Source organism: Rhinoderma darwinii, chromosome 1 (genome assembly GCF_050947455.1).
Source record: "Rhinoderma darwinii isolate aRhiDar2 chromosome 1, aRhiDar2.hap1, whole genome shotgun sequence".
Taxonomy (NCBI): Eukaryota; Metazoa; Chordata; class Amphibia; order Anura; family Rhinodermatidae; genus Rhinoderma; species Rhinoderma darwinii.
The window spans coordinates 306,018,709-306,037,695 of NC_134687.1; the positions used below are offsets into that span (position 1 = coordinate 306,018,709).

General features: G+C 42.2%; 1 protein-coding gene across 2 annotated transcripts in view; it reads left to right on the forward strand.

Annotated features, from left to right (window-relative positions):
- SLC25A42 (solute carrier family 25 member 42) overlaps window positions 1-18,987 on the forward strand; it is an 88,337-nt gene that overhangs the window by 16,828 nt on the left and 52,522 nt on the right. Inside the window, exon 3 of one of the 2 annotated variants that reach the window (XM_075825476.1) lies at window positions 16,081-16,195. In XM_075825476.1, the coding sequence (XP_075681591.1) occupies window positions 16,081-16,195 (115 nt within the window). Of the gene's footprint in view, window positions 1-16,080; window positions 16,196-18,987 lie in introns of those variants that run through there. The other variant, XM_075825477.1, reaches the window with a different exon arrangement.

The following is an 18,987-nucleotide window of genomic DNA, read 5'->3' on the forward strand; positions in this document are numbered from 1 at the left end:
TGAGGTCAAAATGCTCACTACACTTCTAGATGAATTCCTTAAGGGGTGTAGTTTCCCAAATGGGGTCACTTCTCGGGGGGGGGGGGGGGTTTACTGTACTGGTACCTCAGCGCAATGCAACATGGAGCCAAAAACAAATTTTGTAAAATCTCTACTCCAAAAACGAAACTGCGCCTTTTCTCTTTAGACCCTTGCCGTGTGTCCAAATAGCAGTTTACAACCACATATGGGGTACTTCCCTACTCAGGAGAAATTGTGTAATACATTTTGGGGTGCCTTTTCTCCTGTATTCCTTGTGGAAATGAAAAATTATGAGCTAAATCTACAGGTTATTGGGAAAAAAATTTTTTTTTCATTTTCACGGCCCAATTCTAATAAAATCTATAAAACACCTTAGGGATCAAAATGCTCACTACACCTCTAATTTTAATTCTTTGAGGGTTATAGTCTCCAAAATGGGATCACACCTTGGGAATTTCTACTATACTGGTAGTTCAGGGGATCTGCAAATGCGACGTGGCCCCCAGAAACCAATTCAGCAAAATCTGAGCTGCAAAATCCAAATGGTGCTCCGTCCCTTCTGAGCCCTGCCGTGGGCCCAAACAGCAATTTATTACCATATATGTGGTATTGCCGTAATTAGGAGAAATTGCTTTACAGATTTTGCAGTGCTTTTTCTCCTTTTATTCCTTTAAATTTTATTCCAATAAATTCAGCAAAAAACCTGTGGGGTCAAAATGCTAACTATACCACTAGAAAAATTCCTTGAGGGGTATAGTTTCCAAAATGGGGGTCACTTTCAGGGGGTTTCCAATGTTTAGGTCCCTTCAGGGCGTTGCAAACGCGACACGGCACCGAAAACCAGAATCAGCGCTCCAAAATCCAAATGCCGCTCCTTCCCTTCTGAGCACTGCCGTGGGTCCAAACAGCAGTTTATTACCACATATGGGGTGTTTCCGTAATTGGGAGAAATTGTTTTACAAATTTTGGGGTTCTTTTTCTCCTTTTATTCCTTGCAAAAATTCGAAAATCCTAAGTATTTCCAGAAAAAAAGTAGATTTTCATTTTCACAGACTAATTCGAATAAATTTAGCAAAAAACCTGTGGGGTCAAAATTCTAACTATACCCCTAGGGGTGTAGTTTCAAAAATGGGGTCACTTTTGGGGGTTTCCACTGCTTTGGCACCACAAGACCTCTTCAAAACTGACATGGTGCCTAAAATATATTCTAAAAAAAGGAGGCCCCAAAATCCACTAGGTGCACCTTTGCTTCTGAGGCCTGTGCTTCAGTCCTTTAGCGCCACATGTGGGATCTTTCTAAAAACTGCAGAATCTGGGCAATAAATTTTAAGATGCGTTTCTCGGGTACAACCTTCTGGGTTACAGAAAAAAATGTATTACAAATGAATTTTGTAAAAAAAAAATGAAATTTGAAAATTTCACCTCTACTTTCCTTCAATTCCTGTAAAACGCCTAAAGGGTTGAAACGCTTTCTGAATGCTGTTTTGAATACTTTGATGGGTGCAGTTTTCAAAATGTGGTGTTTTATTGGGGTTTCTAATGTATAGGGCCACTTCAGAACTTAACTCGTCCCTGAAAAAAATAGCCTTTTGAAATTTTCTTAAAAATGTGAGAAATTGATGCTAAAGTTCTAAGCCTTGTAACGTCCTAGAAAAATAAAAGGATGTTCAAAAAACGATGCAAACATAAAGTAGACATATGGTAAATGTTAATTAGTAACTATTTTGTGTGGTATTACTATGTGTTTTACAAGCAGATACATTTAAAATGAGAAAAATCATAATTTCTTACAATTTTCTCAATTTTGGTGTTTTTCACAAATAAGCAATGAATTTATCGACCAAATTTTTTCACTAACATAAAGTACAATATGTCACGAGAAAACAATCACATAATCGATTTGGATAGGTAAAAGCATTCCGAAGTTATTAGCACATAAAGTGATAGATGTCAGATTTGAAAAAATGGGTCTGGTCCTGAAGGCCAAAATGAGCTCGGTCCTGAATGACAAGGATTATTTTTTATTTTCTTACGGTCGCATTCCAACAGTCGTAACTTTTTTTTTTATTCCGTTGACATAGCCGTAAAAGGGCTTGTTTTTTGCGGGGCGATTTGTATTCTGCAATTGCATTTTTGGGTGCATATAATGTATCGATTAAATTTATTTTAGGAGAGAATTGAAAATAAGCAGCTATTCCAGCATTGATTTTCACGTTATAAATTAAGTTTACTTGCCGTATACTATGCAGTGTAAATAACATATTACCTTTATTCTGTGGGTCGGCACGATTACGGGGATACCAAATATGTAAAAGTTTTATACGTTTTTCTAAGTTTGTACAATAAAAACCCTTTTTTTTAAAATTACTTGTTTTTGCACCGCCGCATTCCAAGAGCCGTAACTTTTTTTTTCCGTCAATGTGGCCGTATGTTGGCTTGATTTTTGTGAGGCAAGGTGTCGTTTTCATTAGTACTATTTTGAGGTACATGGGACTTATTGATTAACTTTTTTATGGGGGGGAATGGGAGAAAAAAAAAAATTTTGCCGTTGGTTTTTGCGTTTTTTGGACGCCGTTCATCCGGCAGTTTAATGTGTTCATTTTATTGTTCGAGTCGTTACTTGTTTTGACACTTTTACTAAATAAAACCACTTTTTTTTGGGGGGGGGGGGGGAAGTGGTTTTATTTTTACTGTAATTTTTATTTTATTTTTTCCATAAACTTTATTTACCTATTTTAACTTTTTTTTTTTTTTCCCCCACTAGGTGACTTCACTTTGCGTTCTTCTGATTGCTGATATAATGCTTTGGTATACTTAGTATAACAAAGCATTATTGCCTGTCAGTGTAAAGCTGACAGGTAATCAATTAGGCCCCCAGCTGCCATGGAAATCCAACAGCTCCACGCAATTTCTTTGCGGGGGCGCCAATGGTGTGACAGGAGGAGCTCCCTCCATCTGTCAAACACATTAGATGCCGCTGTCGCTATTGATGGCGGCATCTAATGGCTTAAACTGTCGGAATCTGAGAGCGCTTAGATTCTGGCAGTTGGGGCAGGAGCCAGGCTGTGTGTAACAGCCGTGCTCCTGCCGCTGATAGCGTGGGTACACTAGCAGTACCCACGCGATCAGAGGACGGATATGTCCACCTTATCCGGGAACTAGCCACTGCATAGGGGATATATCTGTCCTTCGTCTTTAAGGAGTTAATGTGACTATCTACATAAAAACGATCTTGAAATATTCCAGTTTTCACACTTGCCACTAGAGCAGTCACAGTCGGCTGACACTTCCAGTTTTCTTTTGCTCACTTTTCAGCTTTGCTGTATAGAGTAGGGTGGAATGAGGAGAGTCATCTCATTATCATTAGAGGGAAAGTGAGTTACTGACAGCTCTATTGTTCTGCCGGAAGACTAAGTAGGGCAGGATACCAACACTATACACTCTACACCCAGATAAGGTTCTCTATGCATCTCCCCTGTCACTTCCTGGTCTCTGTACTCCATCATTTCCTGGAGATAATTCTGTAATAATCTATGACATTTCTCTGTCAATTGACTCCCATTCATTTCAACTTCCATAAAGCACACACACCCTTCTATACTGTATATACACACAATACAGGAAGGAAGTGTGTGTCTTAAATATGGCCGGCCCCAGGTTTATTCAATTAAAATTTAAATAACTAGGACATTAAAAAAGAAGAAACACATGATCTAACTCATGAAAATAAAATGAAATACATGACTCAAGTCCTTAAACAAGAGCACTCTGCTTAGTTGTACATGCTGATTATTTGTATGATGGGAGGAAGAGTAAGTGGCTGCCATACTCTTTCGGTGCTGCTAGTTTCACAAATGCCAACATGACTGATCCTGTTTGTTTTTTTTCTTCCTGAGAATGAACGATCAACAGGGTTTGCTAATTCCTTTAGACGCAAGTTGTCGGCAGAAAAAGAGCAGGATTACGTTTAATGTCTAGCTTTATTATTATTGGTCCTTATTTATATAGCGTCAACATGTTACACAATGCTTTACATTTGATAGTAGAAGAGGGTGCAAATATAGACTCCAATACATACAGAGGCCTGGCCTACACAGTGTTGTCGGCACCCTCCCTCTAGGTCCACCAGCAGAATAACTAATATAGAATAGCCCGCATGCTAGTTATTCTTACAGGCAGTCCCATTAGTGTGTTCAGCATATTCACTGTGAGGCACCCATTTATTTGCTGGGTAATAGGCAATTTGTTGGCAATGAGCCACAGTGGATCCTCTATGATAAATTTGCATCCCTTTACACAGTACATCCTGTCATCTGGCGGCCCTTGGCTTGTTGTCGCAGTATACTAATTCTAATACATATATAATAAATATATATATATATATATATCTTATTTTATACTTATAATGCATTAGCGTACTCCTGTATGCTAATACATTACACTGCATCTCTATGACACAGGCTGCTGTTAGGGTAACCCATAATGTGCCCTAACAGCAGGCTTACAGATCAGACAGCCCTGGGGTCCTTTCTAGGTCATCAGGGCTGACTGCAAAGGGTCAGCCACCACGTTACCGGGTTTCCAGTGATGCGATCGAAGAAAAGAGTCCCTTTTGATCATACCGCGGTCACGGATCAAAGAGTTAAAGGGAATGTAACTAAAAAAAAAAATTTCTAGCGGCAAACAGTTAGTATATAAATGATTAGACATTGTTCTAATTTTTTCACAAGTCAGGAAATATTATAAATTAGATTCTAATTTATAACATTTCCATGTGCTGGTCACTAGAGGGAGCAATTCCCAAAATTGCAGCATTGGCGTGTGGTAAAGCAACCTCCTTGCTTTATGCTGCAAAATTGGAGAAGACACACTCGCTCTAGTGTGCTCAAACCATCCCCCCTCCTTTATCCTGGCTAGTACCAGGAGAAAGGAGGGGGTTGAATGTTCAAACCTCCTACACTGTGTGCCGCCATTTTTTGAGCGAATGCACAGTGTAGGAGGATTAGATACAGTGGTAATCACACAGTATAACACGAACATACACACACAAACATAACTTACCTGCTCCTGCCTCTGGCTCTGCTCCCTGTCCTTGCTTTTGAATATATGGACGCAAGCCGCAACCGGAAGTAGTCATCTTACTGTCCGGCCGCGGCTTCCGGTCCACATGAAAATCGTGCCGGATGTCGCTCTGCCGAAGACCTTCCTTTTGGACTGTGTGGGAGCGGTGCATGCGCCGTTCCCACACAGACGGCGTACGCCATAGTGAATGGAACGGCTCCCGTTCGCATTCTCTATGGGGATGTATGTGCCGTATTCCATCTCTGTATGTGTCGTTAATCGACACATACAGAGATGAAAAAAAAAATGGCAACCCCCATAGAGAAGTAAAAGAAAGAAAAAAGTAAAACATAAATAAAATTTATTTTAATGACATAATAAAAGCAATAACATACATATATATATATATATATATATATATAAAAAATATTTCGTGACCCCTTACCTTTTTAAACAGCTGGGTCTGATTTTTTTTTTTTTCTTAACCTAGCTACATTCAGCAGGCTGCTCTCTTCAGAAGCTGTTAGTTACAGCGCCTGCTTAGAGGATGAGTGCACACTGGAGCTCTAAGAAGCCTCTTCTACAGCGAAGCCAAAATACGTTCGTTGCTGTAGACTGGGGACCTGTACCGCCCGTCATCAAAAGTCAGCGGTCAGTCGCTAAGTTGTTAATGATTTCAATTGAATTTGGCCTAAAGGCCCCTTTACACCAGCCACTTATCTGGCAAACAAGTGTCCACAGAATGCGCGTTCCCGATAATTGCCCTGTGTAAACGGGGAACCATCAGCTGATGAACGAGCAAATGCATAGTTTTAAATGCAGAAAATATTATCGTTGTCGGCAGCGCATCTCCCTGTGTAAACAGGGAGACGCGCTGCCAACATGATAAAAATGTATGGGGACGAGTGATCAGAGTAACGAGCAAGGAGCAAACGAGCGCCGATCAACGAGCTGTCTCGCTGTTCTGCGATCATTTACATGCCCCACGTCGGGCGGTGTGATATCACCTTTAGGCTGGGTTCACACGACCATGTTACGTCCGTAATGTACGGAACGTATTTCGGCCGGAAGACCCGGACCGAACACACTGCAGGGGGCCGGGCTCCTAGCATCATAGTTATGTACGATGCTAGGAGTCCCTGCCTCGCTGCAGGACAACTGTCCCGTACTGTAATCATGTTTTCAGTACTGGACAGTAGTTCCACGCAGAGGCAGGGACTCCTAGCGTCGTACATAAGTATGATGCTAGGAGCCCGGCCCCCTGCAGTGTGTTCGGTCCGGGTCTTCCGGCCGAAATACGTTTCGTACATTACGGATGTAACATGGTCGTGTGAACCCAGCCTTAGAGTTTTACTTAAAGGGGTTTTCCCAAGGTAGTAAGTGACCGCAAATCATTAGGATATGCCATTACTTACTGATCGGTGCGGGTCCACCTGCCAGGACCCCCACCGATCCGCAAAATGGAGGAGCAAAAGTGTCTGCTGCTTCTTCACAAATTTTCCTTGCACAGTGCGCTCCCAGTTACCCGCTGTGCAGGGAACTACAACACAGCCAATCTTATTTAGCCCTGGTCCTTTTGTTCATGTAATCAGAGTGGGTCCCAGAGGTCTGACCTCCACCAATCAGAATTGCATGGTATATTCAAGTAATATGCCATAATAGCAAAATTTCCTGGTAGACGGCTGCGCTGACTCTGGACTTGATATAACGCAGTGGACCAACACTGTTGCTCAGTGGTCCAAAGTCCTTTGCATTTAATTTGGAAAACAAGGTCCTAGAGTCTGGAGGAAGAGTGGAGAGGCGTCAATCCAAGTTGCTTGTGGTCCAGTGTGAAGTTTCCACAGTCAGTGATGGTTTGGGGAGCCATGTCATCTGCTGGTGTTGGTCCACTGTGTTATATCAAGTCCAGAGTCAGCGCAGCCGTCTTCCAGGAAATTTTAGAGCACTTCATGCTTCCCTCTGCTGACAAGCTTTATGGAGATGCTGATTTCATTTTTCAGCAGGACTTGGCACTTGCCCACACTGCCAAAAGTACCAATACCTGGTTTAATAACCACAGTATCACTGCGCTTGATTGGCCAGCAAACTCGCCTGACCTAAACCTCATAGAGAATCTATAGGGTATTGTCAAGAGGAAGATGAGACACCAGACCCGACAATGCAGACGAGCTGAAGGCCGCTATCAAAGCAACCTGGGCTTCCATAACACTGCAGCAGCTGATCGCCTACATACTTCTCAGTAGGACAACATTTATGTATTAAAAAAATGTAAAATCATTTGTGAAATTGGGCTTATGTAATATTCGACATTTCTGAGACACCAAATTTTTGGTTTTCATTAAGGGTATGTTCACACTGCTTATTTTCGGATGTTTTTCGGGCCAAAAACGGCCGGTAAATCGGAAGCAGAACGCCTCCAAACATCTGCCCATTGATTGCAATGGGAAAAACGGCGTTCTGTTCCGACGTGCCGTTTGTTTATGCAGCCTTTTTGAAAGAAGTACTGGTCACTTCTTGGGATGTTTTTGGAGCCGTTTTTCATAGACTCTATTGAAAAAAGCTCCAAAAACGGCCGTGAAAAACGCGAGTGGCTTAAAAAAAGTCTAAAAATCAGGAGCTGTTTTCCCTTGAAAACAGCTCTGTATTTTCAGACGTTTTTGACTCCGCATGTGAACATACTCTAAGGCCCCATGCACACGAACGTGCTTTTCCCCCGAAAATCCAGAATTGCAGCCCCATTCATTCCTATGGGGCCATGCACACGACCGTGGTTTTCACGGCCCGTGCATGGCCCGGGAGCCTGGACCGCAGAAAGAATGGGCATGTCTTATTATGGCCGTGTTCTGCGGTCCAGGCTCATTAAAATAATGACATGTGCATGGCCCGCGACTTCTGCGCGACTGTCAGTCCTCTGCTGGCCGACCCGAAAATCACGGCCGTGCACATGGCTACGGTCGTGTGCATGAGGCCTTACTTTTAGCCATAATCATCAACATTAAAAGCAAAAAATGCTGGAAATAGATCACTCGGTGTGTAATGAATCTTTATAATATGAGTTTCACTTTTTGAATTACTGAAATAAACTTTTTGATGATATTGTAATTCATTGAGAAGGACTAGTAAGTCCCCTTGGGTATGGAGGGATATGCCTGCTGACAGTGAATTTTGAGTCTTCATGCAGATTTTTTTTTTTTTCCAGCAAGTATAAATTAATATATTTGTGCCAATTCCAGAACTGTATTTCTTCACGTGAGAATGAATCACCCAGGTATTCATGGGAGGAGATTCTAGATTCTCAGGGCAAAGGTGGGGAGAGATCTCCACATTTGATATGACTTGAACTATTACTCAACAACAGGAAAAATAAAAGCATATATCAGGGTTTTTTTCCCCTGTTTTTAATTTAAGTCTTTAAAGGTTTATTCACATCTTTAAAGAGGCTCTGTTACCAGATTATAAATTCCCTATATTGTACATGATGTGATCGGCACTGTAATGTAGATTAGAGCAGTGTTTTTTTTATTTAGACCTATATTAGCTTTATGCTAATTAGTTTCTCAATGGACAACTGGGCGTGTTTTATTTTTTGACCAAGTGGGCGTTGTACGGAGGAGTGTATGACGCTGACCAATCAGCGTCATACACTTCTCTCCATTCATTTACTCTGCACATAGCGATATATCTGTATCGCTATGTGCAGCCACATAAACACACTATAACGTTACTGCGGTGTCCGGACAATGAATATACATAACCTCCAGCCAGGACGGGATGTCTATTCAGAGAATCCTGACTATTTCTGGCCAAAAAGTAAAACACGCCCAGTTGTCCATTGAGAAACTCATTAGTCCGGGTGCGGGGGTGATGTGTGGAGCGCGCTCCATATACTGCGGGTGTCGGCTGTATTTTACAGCGGACACCCGGGCCTAACAGCCGAGAGCAGCGATCTCGCTGTTCCTGGCTGTTTAACCCCTCAAATGCTGCAGTTAATCGCGACCGCAGTAGCTCAGGCGTTGAAAAGAGGGGGGTAAGCCCCCTCTGACAGCTCATCTCCCCCCCCCCCCCCCCGCAGTGAGATCGGGGGGTGACGACGGTTGTTATGGCAGCCCGGGGAACGAATGACAGAAGCCTGTAAAAATTACGATGTACTGCAATACGTTAGTATTGCAGTATATTGTACCAGCGATCTAACGATCGCTGGTTCAAGTGCCCTAGGGGGGCTAATGAAATGTGTGGAAAAAAACCTAAAAGTATTAAAAGTTCAAAAAACGCCCCTTTTCCTATTTTCCCCCTAAAGTAATTAAAAAAAAAGCAAACAAAATTGGTATCGCTGCGTCCGTGTAAGTCTGAACTATTACAATATAGCGTACGGTGAACGCCGTAAAAAACGTAAACCGCCAAAATCGCTCTTTTTTTTTTGTCAACTTGGCTCTCAAAAAAATTTCACAAAAAGTTCTTCGTACCAAATTATGGTATCGATTAAAACTATAAACTACAGCTCGTCCCACAAAAAATAAGCCCTCACACCGCTCAATCGGTAAAAAAATAAAGTTATGGCTCTCAGAATGTGGAGACAAAAAACAATTATTTTTTTTTTAAACAAAATTTATTATCAATAAAATATAAAAAAAAAAAACTATATAAATTTGGTATCACCGTGATCGTATTGAGCCACAGCATAAACATAAGTTGACGTTTTTACCGCACGGTGAAAGCCGTAAAAACTAAACCCATAAAAACAATTGAGGAATCTGTTTCTTCTAACTTCAGCCCACAAATAATTTATTTTCAGTTTCCCAGTACATTATATGGATAATGGTACCAAAAGAAACTACAACTCCTGCCACAAAAAAGCCCTCACGCCACTTTATTGATGGAAAAATAAAAAAGTTATCCCTCTTGGAATGCGGGGAGTGAAAAACGAAAATGAAAAATCAAAAAATGACTTTGTCCCAAATGGGTTAAAGAGGCTCTGTCACCAGATTTTGCAACCCCTATCTGCTATTGCAGCAGATAGGCGCTGCAATGTAGATTACAGTAACGTTTTTATTTTTAAAAAACGAGCATTTTTGGCCAAGTTATGACCATTTTTGTAATTATGCAAATGAGGCTTGCAAAAGTCCAAGTGGGTGTGTTTAAAAGTAAAAGTCCAAGTGGGCGTGTATTATGTGCGTACATCGGGGCGTTTTTAATACTTTCACTAGCTGGGCGCTCTGAAGAGAAGTAACATCCTCTTCTCTTCAGAACGCCCAGCTTCTGACAGTGCAGATCTGTGACGTCACTCACAGGTCCTGCATCGTGACGGCCACATCGGCACCAGAGGCTACAGTTGATTCTGCAGCAGCATCAGCGTTTGCAGGTAAGATCGACTTACCTGCAAACGCTGATGCTGCTGCAGAATCAACTGTAGCCTCTGGTGCCGATGTGGCCGTCACGATGCAGGACCTGTGAGTGACGTCACAGATCTGCACTGTCAGAAGCTGGGCGTTCTGAAGAGAAGAGGATGTTACTTCTCTTCAGAGAGCCCAGCTTGTAAAAGTATTAAAAACGCCCTGATGTACGCACATAATACACACCCACTTGGACTTTTACTTTTAAACACACCCACTTGGATTTTTGCAAGCCTCATTTGCATAACTACAAAAATGGTCATAACTTGGCCAAAAATGCTCGTTTTTTAAAAATAAAAACGTTACTGTAATCTACATTGCAGCGCCTATCTGCTGCAATAGCAGATAGGGGTTGCAAAATCTGGTGACAGCCTCTTTAAGTTAGTGGTAGAATTTGGTCGACACATTCAGTGTTTATTTGTGAAAAACACCAAAATGTGGAGAAAATGTGCAAAAATGTGCAGTTTTTTTTTAAATTTTTATTTAAATGTATCTGCTTGTAAGACCGATAGCAATACCACACAAAATAGCTACTATTTAAAATTGCCCATATGTCTACTTTGTTTTCATTGTTTATTTAACGTCCTTTTATTTTTCTAGGACGTTACAAGGCTTAAAACTTTAGCAGCAATTTCTCACACTTTCAAGAAAATTTAAAAAGCCTTATTTTAGGGACCGGTTCCGTTCTGATCCAGTTTTTAGGGCCTTCTATATTATAAAGCCCCTATAAATCACCCCATTTTAAAAACTGAACCCCTCAAAGTATTCAAAACAGCATTTAGAAAGTTTCTTAACCTTTTAGGCGTTTCCCAAGAATTAAAGCAAATTAAAGGTGAAATTTATAAATGTCATTTTTTTTGCAGAAAATCAGATTTAATCCATTTTTTTCTGTAACACAGAACGTTCCACCAGAGAAACGCAACTCAATATTTATTGCCCAGAATCTGCAGTTTTTGGAAATATCCCACATGTGGCCCTAGCGTGCTACTGGGCTGAAGCACAGGCCTCAGAAGCAAAGGAGCACCTACAGGATTTGGGGGCCTCCTTTTTATTAGAATATATCTTCGGCATCATGTCGGGTTTGAGGATGTCTTGTGGGGCCAAAACAAAGCAAACACCCCAAAAAAGACATCATTTGGCAAGCTACACCCCTCAAGGAATCAATCTAGGGTTATAGTGAGTATTTAGACCCTACAGGTATTTTGCTGAATTTAGTGTAATTAGGCTGTGAAAATGAAAATCTAAGTTTTTTCTAATAAAATGACGTTTTAGCTCAGATTGTTCCATTTTCACAATAGATGAAGGAGAAAAATAACCCCAACATTTGTAAAGCAAACTCTTCTGATTACGGGAATACCGCATATGTGTTAATAAACTGCTGTTTGGACCCACGGCAGTGATCAGAAGGGAAGGAGCGCCATATGGCTTTTGGAGCTCAAATTTTGCTTGATTGTTTTTCGGTTCCATGTTTCATTTGCAAAGCCCATGAGAGGCCAAAACAGTGAAAACCCCCCAAATGTGACCCCATTTGGGAAACTACACCCCTCAAGGAATCTATCTAGGGGTATAGTGAGCCTTTAGACTTTTGCAGAATTTATTGGAATTAGGCTGTGAAAATGAAAATCTACATTTTGTTCCACTAAATTGTAGAATGCCTTCATTTTCACAAGGGATACTGGAGAAAAAGCACCCCAGCATTTGTAAAGCAATTTCTCCCGGTTACGGCAATACCCCACATGTGGTCATAAACTGCTGTTTGGACACACGGCAGGGCTCAGAATGGCAGGAGCTCTATTTGGCATGCAGGTTTTGCTGGATTGGTTTTTGGCCACCATGTCGCATATGCAAAACCCCTGAGGTACCAGAGTACAGTGGAAGCCCCAAGAAGTGACCCCATTTTGGAAACGACACCCTTCAAGGCATTTATAATTTGTCTGGACATATGAGAGGGCTCAGAAGTGAAGACCACTATGCACATTTGGGGCGTATTTTGGTGATTTTCACATCATTGGCCCACAAATGCAGGGCTCTGAGGTCAAATAGTAAAGCAAACCACCAAGTAGTGACACCTATACTGGAAACTACACCCCTTAGGGCATTTTAAGGGGTGTACTGAGCATTTTTACCCCACAGGTGATTCTACATTAGAAATTAGTGCCCAGCGAATGGTGCAAAGTGAAAATTGCAATTTTGCAATATAGTGCACAATATGTTGTGCCCAGTTTGTGCCACTGAAGACCAATATCTCATAAACTGTTAAGCCAGTTCTCTTGGGTATGGCAATGCTATTTATGTGGATGTAAACTGCTCTTTGGGCACGCTATAGGGTTCAGAAGGGAGGGAGCGCCATTTGGCTTTTGGATCGCAGATTTTGCTTGGCAGTTGTTCTGTATGGTTTTACTGGTATTTCAGTTTATAATGAGGGGGCATATGTGAACTGTGCGGAGTATATCAGGGCATAATAAGAGGGTATAATAATGGGGTAAACAAATAATTCATAGATTTGTGGCCAGTGTCGCACTGATAAATGGTTCTTGATCTTATCTGCTTTTGGAACGCTTTACACATTTTTTGTCACCATATTCTGGGAGCCAGAACTCTTATTTTTTTTTTTCCACCGGATCTTATTCGTTGCGGGACAATCTGTAGTCTTCATAGTACCATTTTGGGGTACACGCAATTGTTTGATAACTTTTTGTTAAATTTTTTTGGCAAGCAAGGTGACCAAAAACCAGCAATTCTGACAATGTTATTTTTTACAGTGTTCACCCTGAGGTAATAAAATACATTTTACTTTATTCTGCGGGTCGATTACGGCGACACCATATGTATATCGGTTTTTTTACGTTTTGCAGCATTTGCACAAAACCACTTTTTTTTTATAAATAATTTACTTTTGTGTCGCCATATTCTGAGAGCCATAACTTGCGTTGACAAAACTTTGTAAGGGCTTGTTTTTTGCGGGACGGGTTGTAGTTTTTATTAGTACTATTTTGGGGTACGTGCGACTTTTTTAACACTTTTTATTCTACACTTTAGAAGGGATGGTGACCAAAAAATAGCGATTCTGGAATATTTTTTTTTTTTTGCAGTGTTCACCGTGCAGGAAAAATAACATTATAGTTTGCGTTGTTCAAACGTGGTGATACCAAATATGTGTACTTTTTTTAAATTTTTCATTCTTTTCCTATAATAAAAGGCGGGGCCTAAAAGGCTTCCGTACTTGGCAGACCAGGAGGCCACTGTTGGCCTCCGGTTGCCATAGCAACGATCCGCATCCCTGCGACCACATTGCAGCGATGCTGATCTGGAAACCACTAAGATGCCGCGATCGCTTTTTATCGCGGCATCTAAGGGGTTAAAGGCAAGGAGCGGAGCTAGCTCTGTTCCCTGCCGTCACAGTAGGATGTCAGCTGTAACATACGGCTTCTCACCCTTCGGCTGATGGCGCAGGCTCAGCTTCTGAGCCTGCCGCCATCTTTCATCCATGGCTGGAAGCCTTTTAAGCCCCGCATCCGGACGAGGCCTAACACGTCGTACATGGCAAACAGGAGGCCATTGTTAGGCCTCCTGTTGCCAACCGCCGATCGGCTAGCATGGCTACCTACTACTACTACTACTACTTACTGACCTATCACAGTGATCGCAGGCTGCAATTGGTCAGTGATTGCGATTGTTCCCCCTACAAGTCCCAGTGACTATCGGCTGTCTGTGACAGCCGATGTCACTGTTCTGTCGCCATGTCTTTTGACATGGTGACAGAAAAGCACCATGACGTTACTATACCTCATGGTGCCTTAATGCAGGGCAAACCATGGCATACAGTTGCGTCATGGTGCGTTAAGGGTTTAAAGTTATGGCAATCACTTTGTTTGGTGTGACTATGGAAAACCACGTATTTACATGTGCTTTTTATCATAAGTTTAGTGGTGCACTAATGATGTGACATTCTACCACACTATTTCCCCCCCATATTCAGGTACCCTTACACGAAGAGGTTTTCCAGTCCCATAAAATTAATGGCCTATCCTCAGGATAGGCCATCAATAGCTGATTGGTCTGGCTCCGACTCCTGTGACCCTGCCGATCAGCTGTTTTGAAGGGGCTGCAGCGCTCGTACGAACGCAGTTTTCTCTTCATTTCTACTTGCTCACTGTGAATCGTCGACACAGATGTAGCGGCGATTCACAGTATTGCAGCCCTCTCAGATTAAAAAAAATAATAATTCTAGGAGGAATATCCGAAGAATAACACAACATAGAGTCGTAAGAAAAGTTGCTGCAGAATTTTTATTTTATGGGGAATACAAGTATTTACTAAAACTAGACATGTCAGAAGAAATGACAGGTCCTCTTAAAGGGAACCTGGTACCAGCATTTCACCTATTAAATCAGCAATACCAGGTGGTGGTAGGTGAAAAATAATTTCGATATAACCTATAATTATCTTCTTAGTCGGCTCTGTAGCTTTAGTATAATTGTATAAACTCCTAATGCACTGTATTGACGGGCTAGGCAATGTCCCAAAGAAACACCCTCCCTCTCTTAGTACAAAGGCAACTCCATAATTTATATATATATATATATATATATGTATATATATATATATATATATATGCAGAGAAAAAAACGGAGTACGAAGCCGTATATATAAAAATGTAACGCATTTTTATTAATCACAAAAATAAGACAAACATTTAAAAAGGTACGTAATGAATGCAAAGACTCTATAATATTAAATTGTATAACAGGAAAACAGACTATCCATATGTCTGTAGTCCTTACAATGAGGATATATGGAATGGGTGGTATATTATCCTATAGGTGGCTGACCCCTCATGAAAAAATCATCAGGTTATGGACACAGTGGTCCTGGGAAGAGTTAGGGAAAGCCTGAATATCAAAAAAATAAAGGAAACCTTACCCATGTCAGTGACATGGAAGACTGGATGCCGTGTATAGAACTCCAACGTGCGTTTCGCTATGTGTGCTTCCTCGGGGTACAACTGTAGCTTTTAGTATTCAGTTTTTTAGTGTTCCCACACCGTATGCTAATGCGCATAAAAGAGTAAAATCTTTGTTTGAAAAGTCATATCTTCATTCCTCAACTCTTTCCCCCGCCTCCTTACTTTTGATTGACAGCTCCACCCCTTCCCCCAGCACACAAAATCCCTCGCTTGTGCATTGATGTCCACTTCCTGTGTGTACGTACAACGGGACATCGGATTATTACGATAAAAGGCGCAAAATATTTGCAGACCGTTATGTACAGTCGGAGGAGGAGTTTAGGAGAGGGGATAACGGCAATGAACTTTTTATAGCAGCGGCCAGTGAGGGATAAGTAAAGCTCAATAGGTGAAATGCTGGTGACAGGTTCCCTTTAAAGATTATGTATGTGCTTGATAATAACAATGGATAGAGCCAAAACATGGCATGGGTGAATAAAAGATTCATTACGTAAATCAGTGCTGCCATTTTTTTCAGATTTTTAGTAGTGGGGATAATGTCCTGAGTCAGAAAGAGAGATCATATGGATTATATCAAGTTAGCGAATTGAAGAATAGGATTTTGTCATAAATGTAATTATTTTTTATTTTTTTAACATTTAGAAAGGAAATAAAAATGATAAAGACATCCTCAACTCCTTGATGTCTGGAGCTCTGGCTGGTGCTGTTGCCAAGACAGCTGTTGCCCCATTGGATCGAACCAAAATCATCTTCCAAGGTAAATCTTTCCAATGCCCCAGACAATTATGGTAATTTACACATTATGATCTTCCCTCCAAATGTACTGCTCATTTTGTAAGCAACGTTTTTAATTACTAGGTTGGAATGATATTTGTTAGCCAGTGGTTCTAGAAATGAATATAAGAGCCATTTTGTTACATGAACATTTCCTGTAGGATGGTGATCTGCTTGAATATTTTTTATAGCCTTCCTCAATCTTTAAATTAAATTTTTCAAACCGGCAGATCTCTAACTCTGCTATTAAAGAGGTTGCCCACTACCGGACAAGTGATGACCTATCCACCAGATAGGTCATCAGTACATGATCTGTGGGGGTCCAACATCTGCACCCCACACCGTTAAGCCGCTCTGGCTGCCCCCTGGGAGCCGGACGTCCATACGGGAAGCAGATAGCTCCGGTCATGTAATAGCGTGTCATGGCATGTCAATTGAATAGGAGCAGAGTTACACTTCGGCAGCACGGCCGCTATGCAATGGACAGAGCCAAGTGCTTCCGGCTCCGTACATTTCATAATGTGCCATAACATCCGGTGGATAGGTCATCAGTTGTCCGGTAGTGGACAAACCCTTAACCCCTAGGCGCACAAGGACGCAACTGTACGTCCCTGTGGCCAGTGTCTTAGCGCACAGGGACGTACAGTTACTGCGAAGTTCCCAGTGCACACTGTCGGCGACAGTGTGCATCGGGAACCGGGAGGCCAGCTGTCCCTGACAGCTGACACTCCACTATATGCCGATCAGCGGCTTATTTCCGCTGATTCCGGCAATTAACCCCTTGATTGCGGTGATCGATTGCAATCACCGCATTCAGGGGTTTCTAGCTCATCGGCAGACCTCACGATGAAATCGTGAGGTTTGCAGATGGCTAGCATGGCGATCGGAGGCCAAGTAATGGCCTCCGTGTCTGCCATGTACGGAAGCCTATCAGGATCAGTCTCCTGATAGACTTCCTGTCAGAGTGACTGCCGTTCGCGATGCACACTGTCGATGAGAACTGGGAGGTCAGCTGTCCCTGACAGCTGACACTCCACTAGTTGTCGCTGATTTCGTCAATTAACCAATTACATGCGGGGCTCGATTGCGATCTCCGCATGTAGGGGGTTTGTAGCACATCAGCAGCCCCCATGCAATTGTGGGGGCTGCTGATGCCAGACAACGGCCCCCGGGTCTGCCATGGATGCAAGCCTATGAGGGTCAACCTCTGCTGGTCCTCGCAGACTAACTGTCAGAGTGACTGTGACGTCACACTGACAGTTGGAATACGTTACACTACCTAGGTAGTGTAATGTATTCTAGCAGCGATCAGAACTGCAGGTAAAAAAAGAAAGTGTCAAAAGTAAAAGAAAAGTTAATAAACAAAAAATAAAGTGTAAAAAGTAAATAAAAAATTTAAAAAAAAGTTAATAAAAATGTTTTGCAAAAGTGTAAAAAGAAAGATTTTTTTTTCCTATAATAAATCTCTTATTATAGGGAAAAAATGAAACCGTTAAAAAACAGTACACATATTTGGTATCACCGCGTTCGTAACGACCCAATCTATAAAACTATGTTATTTTTACCGCACTGTGAACGCCGCAAAAAAAATAAACTAAAAACAATGCCAGAATCACTATTTTTTTGGTCACCACCCCTCCCAAAATATAGAATAAAAAAGGATCAAAAAGTCGCATGTACCCGAAAATAGTACCAATAAAAACTACAACCCGTCCCGCAAAAAACAAGCCCTTACACCGCTTTTTGGACTGAAAAATAAAAAAAGTTATGGCTCAGAATATGGTGACACAGAAAATAAATAATTTTATAAAGAAGTGATTTTATTGTGCAAACGCTGCAAAACATAAAAAAACTATATACATATGGTATCGCCGTAATCGTACCGACCCGCAGAATTAAGTAAAATTGTCATAGCGCATTATGAACGCCGTAAGAAATAAAGAATTTAAAACGCCAAAATCACTGTTTTTGGCCACCAAAGCTCTAAATAAAATGTAATAAAAAGTGATCAAAAATTAGCATCTACCAAAAAATGGTACCAATAAAAACTACAGCTCGTCCTGCCAAAAATAAGCCCTCACACCGCTCAATTCATGGAAAATTTTTATTGAGCTACGCAGAAGCCGGAAGTCAGAGGTTAGTCATGGAGAACTTCAGGGGACTTTCAGTCCCCCGTTCTACCTATCGCTGCCAGCGATCACACATGTATCCCCTATCCTGTGCATGTTATTTGTAGGACACACTATAGGTCGCATTTTTTTTGTGGGGGGGGCTGTATGGCGTTCCCTACAGGGGGGGGCGCTGTATGGCGTTCCCTGCAGGGGGGGGGGCGCTGTGTGGCGTTCCCTGCAGGGGGGGGCGCTGTATGGCATTCCCTGCAGGGGGGGCGCTGTATGGCGTTCCCTGCAGGGGGGGGGCGCTGTATGGCGTTCCCTACAGGGGGGGGGCGCTGTATGGCGTTCCCTACAGGGGGGGGCGCTGTATGGCGTTCCCTACAGGGGGGGGCGCTATATGGCGTTCCCTACAGGGGGGGGGCGCTATATGGCGTTCCCTACAGGGGGGGCGCTATATGGCGTTCCCTACAGGGGGGGCTGTATGGCGTTCCCTACAGGGGGGGGCTGTATGGCGTTCCCTACAGGGGGGGGAGAGTGTATGGCGTTCCCTACAAGGGGGGGGCTGTATGGCGTTCCCTACAGGGGGGAACTGTATGGCGTTAGCGCCATACAGCCCCCTCTGTAGAGAACGCCACACAGTCCCCCTGTAGATAACGCCACA